General features: G+C 36.7%; 1 protein-coding gene across 1 annotated transcript in view; it reads left to right on the forward strand.

Annotated features, from left to right (window-relative positions):
- Window positions 1-12,413, forward strand: part of LOC126089419 (ankyrin-1-like) — a 337,936-nt gene that overhangs the window by 92,987 nt on the left and 232,536 nt on the right. The window contains exon 4 of the mRNA XM_049906908.1: window positions 10,999-11,298. Coding sequence (XP_049762865.1) covers window positions 10,999-11,298 — 300 coding nt within the window. The remainder of the gene's footprint in view (window positions 1-10,998; window positions 11,299-12,413) is intronic.

Consider the following 12,413-nt stretch of genomic DNA (forward strand, 5'->3'; position numbering starts at 1 on the left):
CATCTGAGTTCACATAGTTGTTATGGTGAAGTAACTTGGTGCAAAGGTGGCAAATAAATGGGTGGGTATGGCTTGGCCATATGGAACAGTCTTCATTCCATTTGGACAACACTGGAAACTAACAACAACAATTCATTCTTTCACAGAAATGGCCATCCATTTGTACATATTTTGTTAACATTACCATATATTGCAGCAATTTCTCGAGTGAAGGTATTTTCCTGAAGCTGAATGTGGCTGTGGACCCAAGCTTGAAAAATATAATTATTACAGCAATACTGATGGCATCTTTACTGAAATTACAAATCTCTAGAATATGGCACATATTGCATTGGTAAAGATTGTGGAAGTGAATAAGCCTTGTATCGTTTCAGAGAAAACTGGCTGAGATGATAGCAAAATCTTTAAGGGGGTGGGGGTGGGGGGACACTGAAATTCATTGGAGTACCTCTTTTTTAGGCTAAGATCAGTCTCCAATGATTCAACATAGAATTAAATTAAGCTTAATGAGAAGCACAGACAGGAAGGTTCTAGAGATGTTAAAATATCACAAGATTTTCATAAAATTACAATAAAGGATAATGTTAATATGTCATAAGGTTCTCATAATTGCACAGTGAAAAATAAAATTTAAAAAAGATTTAGAAACTGAGGGTGGAATGGATGTACTACGCCTGTTTGAATATTATATAGTCACAAATGTGGAAAAGGTAAATGTATGTGGATATAGGCCTTCAACACGTGTAAGTAGAGACACTATGGAGAGAGGAGGAGTTGCCATGTATGTCAAAATTTATCATAGTGTGAAACGTTTAGAAACTAAAAAAAAAATGAGTAGAGCAACATAGAGAAGCATGTGCATGTGATCTTAAACTAAATAATGGTACTTTTATAATTGTAGCTGTGTGTAGGTCCCCATTAGGAAATATTCAGCTATTTTTGAAAAACTTGCATTCTTTGTTGTGACATCTGTCAGAGGGAGGGGAGTAAATTAATGTTTGTGGGGATTTAAATGTAGATTTTCTGAAAGATTCTGATGGAAACATTGACCTTGAAGTGTTACTTGCTTTTTTAATTTGACATCAATTTGGTTTTCCTACTCAGGCAGTACAGGAAAGCAGTGCATTGATAAATAATGTTTTTATAGACAAAGATAAATTTAATCAAACGAAAACTTTTCCTGTTAAGAATGGTCACTCTGGTCATGATGCAAAGCTACTTACAGTATACAAAATAGTTCCATACAGAAATATGAAACAGTCCTTCAAAATAGTGCGTTCAGTTAATGATATAACAATTGGAAATTTTAGTGAAAGCTTGCAACAGTTAGACTGGGATGAGGTTATACCACTATCACTGCACAATTTTGCTATGTCAGCATCTAGATAATATGTAAGTTTGGTATTTGAATACAGTACAATGTTACCCACTGGGAGGATTTTTACAAATTTAACCATGAAATGCCTAAAGGATTTTTGCTTATCAGACTTGAAATTAAAGTTATGTAAAACAACAGAAAGTATCAGATCAAATTTAGATAATTTTTTTAACTAATCAAATTTATTCAAATGAAAAGGAATATGGTCACCAGCCTAATTAGGCATAGAAATGTGAAACATTTCTTTTAAAGAAAAGTAAATAGTTTTGGTGGAAAAACACCACCTACATCTATATCTACATCTACATCCATACTCCGCAAGCCACGTGACGGTGTGTGGCGAAAGGTACTTTGAGTACCTCTATTGGTTCTCCCTTCTATTGCAGTCTCCTTTCCTACGAAAGCGCAATGAATCCTATCACAAGCAGAAAAATGTTATAGTGGATAAAAGCAGTTATTGTGAGATATTCAAGATCTCACAAACACAAATGACACTTTAACACTCATCAGCAGTAAATACTTCACCAAACCTGAATTATTTCATCATCAGAGCTATTGCAATTCATTACTAAACTAGAAATGGACATGGACCTAGTCTTATTTCATCAGATATTTTCTACACAGCATGAATTTAATTAAAATTCACTTGCATTAAGATTCACAATTCCTCAGTAAGAAATGTTGTAACTGTTTTTGCAAACAAGGAAACTCATAGTAGATTTACCTTCAGTAATAAAAACAGTAAGTAGGGGGCTCCCAACTGATATTACACTTTTTATCACACAATGTGCACAAAACTCAACATAAACTTTAAAAGCAGTTGGTATATTGATTAATCTAGTAACTTAAGCATTTTGAACAACTTTCAGTGGGGAAAGCCCTTAATCTTGACTGCTATTATAAAACTAACTGGACACACTTTCTGAAGAACATTAAAATCAGCAAACTTTGGTAACACGCTTTCATAAATTTGACTCACCTTATATGCCTTTTCAACAGTTAATACAGTAAATATTTTTGCCAGATACTGAATTTCAAATCTGCTTTTGAAAACATTTACTTTAACTAACTTCAACATAACTTGTTAACTGTTTGTCATCAGCACAATCATTGATAGCCAGCATTTAAGCAAATAATCATTAAAACCACAAAAACTTTAAACTGAAGCAGTTCCATTACTAGGGAGGCTTTCATGAAAGCAACACTTACTTCCTGCCTCAACTTCAACAAAATCTGCAGTAATTTTAGGCAACTTTTTGCACTCAATTTCAAGCAAGAGTAATCAAACACTTGTTTTTGATTATCAGTTCTCATACTCAGGGCACTCCTCGGAAATCATTGTTCAAAAAGAGAGTATCCTAAGAGGTATTGTGATAGGAAACAATTCAAGGTAAGTACATGAATTTAACATGAGTTAGCTTATATTTGCACGTACTAGATGTGCTTTTCCTCCTCTCTGATGAAGTGGTTGTGCAAGGCTGGTGGCAAGTACATAAAAACAGGTGGACTTTCCATTGGAAGTGATGTGCTCTGTTATTTTCTTCTTGGTGATGATCATCAGCTTTTATGGTATTTTCCAGCAACAGAGCCATTCGTTCACCCTAGGCTTTTCCATAGTATCTCCAAGCACTGAAAGCCTCACTCAGCACCTGCACAATGCACCTTCAAATTACTAGCTGCCGACTGTATGGTTGCTAGTCTCCAACTGTATTGTTCCACCTTTTCCCTTGCACCAACCTCATTTTGTGTGCCTTACTCACTTTCATTTCAGAGGGGAAGCTTACCAAGTTTTCATTTATACAATTCAAAAGTCTTAAGTGTTAATCAGCATATACATAGTTGTATATTCATACCTTTTACAAAATCCTTTCATTTACACATATTAGTAAATCAACAAAAAAATACATATAATCAAAGTCTTCCTCCTCCAAATGATGAAAAGTATTCTAACAGTGAAGAGAAAATACAGTGAATATCGTTCTACATCTTTACAGCATATCAAAGATTACATACTGAAGGAAACACACTTTATATAAAGCATAATTAATCAGAAAAAATATTTCGGATCTTAACTACGGTGTTACAAGGCGTAGGGGGAACTTGATGCCAATTTAAAATTTAATGTATTTTGTGATACCTTTGTGAGTACACCTGAAAACAGTTCCTCTAAGAAAAACTTAATTATAAGAAACCATCTAAAAGACCATAGCTTAATAAAGGGATCAAATATCTTATAAACAGGAAAGGGAAATGTATCTTATAGCTATAAAGAATAATGGTACAGAAACAGTCAAACACTAAAAAAACTACTGCACTGTATTAAGAAAAGTTATTAAAAAGTCCAGAAGTATGTGCATTATGTCTGAGATTAGCACCTTTGATAACAAAATTAAACAATTTGGAATATTGTTATAAGGGAACCAGGGCAACTGAGAGCGCACAAAAACTGTATTTCTATCAAACTCAGTGAAAAGTTTGTTCCGAAAAAGTAACAAGAGAAAATATTTTTAATAATCATTTTTTAAGTGCTGTGGAGAATATAGGATCCAGCTATTCATTAGAAAATGCAAGGCTGTATATAGAAGAGGTAATACCTACGTAATTTGATAAAGTTGATATTCAACCCCCTTCTCCTACTGAAATTAGGAAAATAATAAATTCACTCAAAAGTAAAAGGTGACATGGAATTCCTAACAGAGTACTAAAAGCTTGTTCCCAACAGATAACTGTGATTCTCAGCCACATGTGTAGTAGCTCACTGAAACAGGGCATTTTTCCAGATAGACTGAAATATGCTATTGTTAAACTACTGCATAGAAAAGGGGATAGGTCTGACAACTTTATCCAAAATTCTTGAGAAACTAATCCTTTTCTCTGGAAAATGCTATGTAAGCTTTCTCTTATCAAATATTAAATGCTCTGAGCAACTGAACATGACCCAGTCGGATATTTTGTGATCTCTCAAAGGCTTTTGACTGTGTGATTCTTGAAATTCTTCTAGATAAGTGTAAGTATTGTGGTATGAGTGGAACAGTGCACATATGGTTAATTTGTATTTAAAAGGAATAATGCATTTGCCAGAAGAAATTTAGGGAAATAATTGAAAACTTAAATCAGGATGGCCGGACATGGATTTGAACCACTGTCCTCCAGAATTCGGGTCCAATGTGCTGTGGGGATTGAGATGTTACGTACGGTAATATCGAACCCAACATTAAGCATTTGCTTGTTTATAATGAATTAACTTTATTTTGATCATGTCAGTACAAACACATCCACTCGAATACAGAGTTCATTCTCAAAGATGAAGCGGTCGACTCTTGCAGTCGATAACTGCCACAGTGCTAATCACTGTGCCACCTCACTTTGTCTTAATATGTACGCTCTATATTCATGAAGATGCAAAGCTAGGTCTTTTTGCTGATGATATGAGTATTGTAATCACATCTAAAAAACAAAAATTAGCTGAGGAAATTGTAAATAATGTGCTTCAGAAAATTATTAATTGGTCCTCTGCAAATGGACTCTCACTAAATTTTGAGAAAACACAGTATATAAAATTCTGTGCAGCAAATGGCTTAACATCGTTGATAAATATAGAGCCTGAAAAGAAGTCTGTTGCTAAGGCAGAATATTCCAAATGTCTGGGTGTGCGCGCTGATGAGAAATTGAATTGGAAGAAACACATTGATGATCTGCTGAAACGGTTTGGTTCAGCTACTTATTCTACTAGGGTTATAGCGAATTTTGGTGATAAACATATCAGTAAATTAGCCTACTATGCCTCTTTTCATTCACTGCTTTCATATGGCACCATGTTTTAGAGTTATTCATCATTAAGAGAAAAAGTATTCATCGCACAAGAGCATGTAGTCAGAATAATAGCTGCAGCCCAACCAAGATCACCTTGCAGACATTTATTTAATGCACTCAGGATATTCATGGTACCTTTGGAATACATATATTCACTTGTGAAATTTGTTGTTAATAACCCAACCCAGTTCAAAAATAATAGCAAAGTGCATAGCTACAACACTAGGAGAAAGGATGATTTCACTATTCAGAAAGGGGTGAATAATGCTGGCACAAAAATCTTTGTACATTTACCAAATAGCATTAAAAGTCTGACAGATAGCCAACCAGCATTTAAAAACAAATTGAATGTCAACTTCTACTCAATAGATGACTTTTTAAATATGAAGTAATAACTGAAAAGTTGGTGAAAATAATAATAATAATAATGATAATAATTATATCATGTAAAGATAACTTATGGTTTGTTAAACTGACATCATTTTGAAATGTCATGTTCATGATCTATGGAACAAATATCAATGTAACGAGTAATCGTCATGCAGTTCTTCTTAATCACTTTAGAGAAAACATAAATCTGCATTGCTGGGTGGAGATTTGAATCCCGCACCTCCCTAATGTGCATCTAAAGTGTTAATCATTGTACCACCTCAATTTTTATTTGTGCTAACACTGGTCAAATGTTTGTTCTGTAATATTATACTAGGGTAGCCTCAGTTAAAAAAGAAAATTTAACATGTAACAGAAACATAAATAAATGACCACCTGTTTTTCTGGAATATGCAGTACCTTATAATATCTCAGTCCAGACTGGATCCTCAAATAAAATCACCATGGTCTTATAATTTATGTGAATCTATTACCATACAATTCTCCAACAACTCATTGTAGGCCCCTTTTCAAACAGCTACAAACACTGACAATACCATCACTGTATATATTTTACAAATACAAATGTTTTATTCCACCGCTTAGCATATTTGCATGCAATTGGTATCATCAGTGTTTACATAATAATAATAATAATAATAACAATAATAATACTATAAACCTTGACATGACAAATGTTACTAACTACAATATAATAATCCAGGATGGATGCAATACATATTTGTGCAAGTGTAAATGACAACAAGAAGTTTCCTAATACATCAATTACAAGATAAATGAACTACACAGTTCAATGAATGACAAATAAATAATCAAACAGATAATTAACAATAAGTACATGAAACAGTAATAAAATAGTTGCACAGTATGGCATATGTATAGTTTTCAGTTAATTTATAGTTCATTCTCATAAGGAAAGTGGGTCATTTGTCACATACTCAAGGAACTCTTGATCAGAGTAAATTACTTTACTTTTGATGCACCTTGAAAGACTAGTTTTAAATTTATTTACCGGCACTGTGTAGGCATTTTCAGGTAATTTGTTGAAGTAGACAGTACCAAGATGTTTGTAGCTGTTATGTGTCTTTGCAAGCCTAGCATATGGCATATTAATTGTATGTCCACTTCTTATGTTATGGTCATGAACTGTTCTCCTTAAGTCAAATTTACTCAGATTTTTTTTAACAAAGACAAGGTAGTTGTAAATATACAGGCTAGGCACTGTCATTATATTTAGTTTCTTGAAATAATCTCGACATGATTCGTATGGGCTACATTCTGCTATGCACCTTATGACTTTCTTTTGCCATTTAAACACTAATTTTGAGCCTATGGAACTGCCCCATAATAGTATTCCATAACTCAGGTGCAAATGGAAGAATGCAAAATACGCATACAACTTTACTGACACTGCTTCTCAGCTTGTACAGCAGATATGTGCCAATTTGCCACATATCTTCCCTGTGTGAGTATCCCAGCTGAGCTTTTGATCTATATGAAATCCTAATAATTTTACTGTTTTGTTACCATGACTGGGAGCTTTCAGATTGAATACAATAGCTTCAGTTTTACTATCATTCTCCTGCAGTACATTTGCCTCAAACCAAGTAGTGCACCTCTCCATTGCCACTGCCTTGCTGTGTTACATATTTTCAAGATTGGTCCCATGTGTGATGAGTGTTGTGTCATCAGCATATAGCACTGCATCACATGATACAACTGCAGGTAAATCATTTATATAAATAATGAAAAGGAAAGGTCCAAGAACAGATCCCTGAGGAACACCCTTTACAACTGGGAGGCATTCTGACATTTGATTATTTACCTTAACTAACTGTTTTCTATTGTCCAAGTAGGACATCATTAGGCATAGAGCATTCTCTCTCACTCTGTAGTGGTAGAGTTTTTTTATGAGAATATTGCGGGAGACCATATCAAAAGCTTTCCTGAGGTCCAACAGTGTTGCACAGATAATATCTTTATTTTCAAAACAATTGTATACTTTTGCTACCATACTCTCAAGTGCTTTGACTGTAGAAAGGCTGGATTTGAAACCATACTGTGAGGGGGTGAATATATTATTATGTTCAAAATATTGACTCATCTGTTTGTGCAGGCAGTATTCTATTATTTTTTATATTATGTGTATAAGTGATATTGGTCAATAGATATCTGGTGATGCTATATCTCCTTTCTTATGTACTGATTTAACTACAGATATTTTTAAACATTCTGGATAATTACCTTCATTTAAAATTTTATTTATTATTTTAGTCTGTGGCATTACAATTTGATTTCTGATGTATTTAATAACATAATTTGAGAGACCATAGTAGTCCTCTGCTCTAGAATTACTGAGCTTAGCTATTGATTCATTGACCATCTTCTCAGTTATACAAGTCCAGTGAAAGCTGCTGCTTACTGTTAATTTTGGCAGCAGTGCCTCTGCCTTGCTCACATTCTCCATTATGCTGTTATCTGATTGAGGACTGACAAAATGCGCATTTAGAATATTGGGTGGAATTGGTGTCTGGTGTACTTTATCATCACAGTTATTTTCTGTTTTAATAATTTCCCATGCAGCTTTGAATTTATTTACTGAGTTCAGTATATATGCATCATTTGCTTTGCACATAGCTGCCTTGATTTCAGACCTGTAAATCTTTTTCACTTTCATGTGCATTTCCTTGTCAGCATTATTGTGCTTGGACCTATCATGATAGAGTAGCATTATGATTCTTATTCTACTTAGATGTGGGGTGTACCAGCTTTTTAGATTTTGTGGTTTGGTGTAACGAATTTGCTTTGATATTTTCTTGCAGTGTTTAGAGCAACATGCTTCAAAATTTTCAGATAACAGTTCTAAAAATTTGTTGGTGGATTCATTTGCACCTTCAGTGGTCATTATTTTATCTGATTTCATTAAATTCAATTTGCGTATAAACTTGTGTAGCTTTGATTCGTTAATTGGTCTTATAATTATTCTACAGTCTGTGGAAGTTTCAGTTGCTTTACTGTTAAGAGTTTGTCTGAGCCATAGTTCCTCATGATCTGAGATGTCTAGCTTGATTGTGTTGAATCGTGTTTTGTTTAGATGAAAATTACAAATTATGTTATCTAGACATGCTTCCTGTCTTGTGGGTTTGTCATTTATGCAACTGAAGTTAAGGGATGTTAATGTATTTAGCAAGTTATCAAACTTTCTATTCTTAAACCTAATGTCTAAATTGATATCACCAAATATTAGTACTCTTTAGTTTTTGTATTTGCATAGCAAGAGTATCAGTTTCTCCAGAAGCTCCACAAACAGATCTTCATTGTGTTTTGGGGGGCGGTATACTGAAGCTATTATAATTTACTGGTTTGGCAACGTTATGGCTGCAGCTTCAGATTTTTCTTCTATGCACAGTCCACTTACATCTATAACTTCATAGATTAGGTTCACACTATTTTTAACATATACAAATACACCACCATGTTTAATACTTGTTCTACAGTAGCTGGTCGCCAATTCATATCCAAATGGTACACTTAATTTTAATTCCTCATTGCTAAGCCAGTGTTCATTTATTAAAATAACAGTGCAGTTTAAGTTTTCCAGCCAATACTGAAGTTCATTAAGTTTGTTTTTAAGAGACTGCACATTAATATATAAGAACATTATCTTAACCAATTTATTCTGTTCATTAGTAATTTTCTATTATTGTAAAATATATTGCACAGAGAGACTAACTTAAAATACACTCCTGGAAATGGAAAAAAGAACACATTGACACCGGTGTGTCAGACCCACCATACTTGCTCCGGACACTGCAAGAGGGCTGTACAAGCAATGATCACACGCACGGCACAGCGGACACACCAGGAACTGCGGTGTTGGCCGTCGAATGGCGCTAGCTGCGCAGCATTTGTGCACCGCCGCCGTCAGTGTCAGCCAGTTTGCCGTGGCATACGGAGCTCCATCGCAGTCTTTAACACTGGTAGCATGCCGCGACAGCGTGGACGTGAACCGTATGTGCAGTTGACGGACTTTGAGCGAGGGCGTATAGTGGGCATGCGGGAGGCCGGGTGGATGTACCGCCGAATTGCTCAACACGTGGGGCGTGAGGTCTCCACAGTACATCGATGTTGTCGCCAGTGGTCGGCGGAAGGTGCACGTGCCCGTCGACCTGGGACCGGACCGTAGCGACGCACGGATGCACACCAAGACCGTAGGATCCTACGCAGTGCCGTAGGGGACCGCACTGCCACTTCCCAGCAAATTAGGGACACTGTTGCTCCTGGGGTATCGGCGAGGACCATTCGCAACCGTCTCCATGAAGCTGGGCTACGGTCCTGCACACCGTTAGGCCGTCTTCCGCTCACGCCCCAACATCGTGCAGCCCGCCTCCAGTGGTGTCGCGACAGGCGTGAATGGAGGGACGAATGGAGACATGTCGTCTTCAGCGATGAGAGTCGCTTCTGCCTTGGTGCCAATGATGGTCGTATGCGTGTTTGGCACCGTGCAGGTGAGCGCCACAATCAGGACTGCATACGACCGAGGCACACAGGGCCAACACCCGGCATCATGGTGTGGGGAGCGATCTCCTACACTGGCCGTACACCACTGGTGATCGTCGAGGGGACACTGAATAGTGCACGGTACATCCAAACCGTCATCGAACCCATCGTTCTACCATTCCTAGACCGGCAAGGGAACTTGCTGTTCCAACAGGACAATGCACGTCCGCATGTATCCCGTGCCACCCAACGTGCTCTATAAGGTGTAAGTCAACTACCCTGGCCAGCAAGATCTCCGGATCTGTCCCCCATTGAGCATGTTTGGGACTGGATGAAGCGTCGTCTCACGCGGTCTGCACGTCCAGCACGAACGCTGGTCCAACTGAGGCGCCAGGTGGAAATGGCATGGCAAGCCGTTCCACAGGACTACATCCAGCATCTCTACGATCGTCTCCATGGGAGAACAGCAGCCTGCATTGCTGCGAAAGGTGGATATACACTGTACTAGTGCCGACATTGTGCATGCTCTGTTGCCTGTGTCTATGTGCCTGTGGTTCTGTCAGTGTGATCATGTGATGTATCTGACCCCAGGAATGTGTCAATAAAGTTTCCCCTTCCTGAGGCAATGAATTCACGGTGTTCTTATTTCAATTTCCAGGAGTGTATTATGTGAAAATCTTTTTAATAGTACCCTCCTATTTTCAGTTTATTGGTTGATTGCTATCACTCTTGACATATTATGTTATGATTAGAACAGTCACCTTAGGTTTAATTCAATTATAAATATTATGGGAAAAAGGGAATCACAACTTAACAAAAATTTTGTCCAGAATCTTATAGTTTCTTTGTGCTACAGTTATTTTTTAGATAAATATATCATGTGACCTCTACCTTGAGACAGTACTTTTTGCATACAGGTTTTGCAGTACCTGGTCTCATCTGGAGCTGATCTCCAGGCTAGAAATTTTATGGGTGAGACGGCACTGCACATTGCTTCTCGCTCTCAGTCCCTGGAAACTTTTAAATTTCTGCAGCAGTCAGGTATTCCTATTGACTCTCAGGACCTCCAAGGAAAAACTGTTCTTCATCATGCTGCTGAACTTGGGGATGCTCAAATGGTGAAATATCTACTAGATCAGAAATGTCTCCCTGTTGACTGCAGAGACAAGTATGGTCAGACTCCATTAATGTTAACAGCAGAGTTTCCAAGAAGTGAGGTGTGTATGTTGATTGTAGATTGTATTTTATTGGTCCTGTTGTCTACATAGCAGCTTACGCATAAGACATTGGACAAGTCAAGTTATAAATATACAGGCTGAAAGTCATTTCAAGGCATACATATTTAAGCTTACAATAATACACTTTACACGTAAGTATTTATATAACACATTTCATAAATTTAAATATTCTTCAATAGAGTAAAAGCAGTGATGCTGTAAATATGAGTTTAGAGATTTTCCAAATGTATTGACCTCAGTGATAGCTTTTATGTTTTCAGGAAGTTTGTTATAAAGCTTAACTCCCATGTGAAAAGTACCTTTTTGGCACAGTGCTGTGCTGATTTGAGTCATATGTAAGTTTCTGTTTTGTCTGGTAAAGTGCTCATGTATATCACAGTTTATTTGCAGTCTCCGGTCCTTGCGTATTACATTTAATTTAAAGAACAAAAAGGTTTCCATAATGTATACACATGGTAATGGAGGAATACCGGATTTCTTAACCAGGGGTTTACAAGAGTCTCTAGGCTTGCAACCAAACAAGATTCTAATGGCCATTTCTTGTAGTTTAAAAGTGCTATTAGCTGTTTTAGAGTTTCCCCAGAAGGTGACCCCATATCTAAGACGAGAATGAAAGTGCGCATGATATGCATTCAATACTGTTTTCTCACTACAGCATGATTTTAATGAACAAAGAAGGTAACATGTTTTGCTCAGTTCTGCATTGAGATATTCAATATGCTTATTCCATCTGATGTTACTCTGCAGCCAAAGTCCTAAGAATTTGGTTTCAGTACTGTTATCAACTGGTTTGTCATTGATAGAGACTGATGGGATAAACATGTCCTTGTTAGGAACATTGTGGAATTTTAGAGCAACGGTTTTCTTACTGTTACAAGCTGATTACTCTGTGCCCAGCTGCTAAGTTGTTTTGTGACCGTGTTTACTGTCTGCTGTAACTGTTCATCGTCGTCTCCTTTTTAGAATCGTGGTGTCATCTGCAAATAAGATTGTTTTGTGTGCATCAATATTTATGTACAGAAGAAACAGAAGGGGTCCAAATACTGATCCTTGGGGTACACCACATTTTATTTGTTTACAGTCAGATAAGTGAT

This window comes from Schistocerca cancellata, chromosome 1 (genome assembly GCF_023864275.1).
Source record: "Schistocerca cancellata isolate TAMUIC-IGC-003103 chromosome 1, iqSchCanc2.1, whole genome shotgun sequence".
Classification (NCBI taxonomy): domain Eukaryota; kingdom Metazoa; phylum Arthropoda; class Insecta; order Orthoptera; family Acrididae; genus Schistocerca; species Schistocerca cancellata.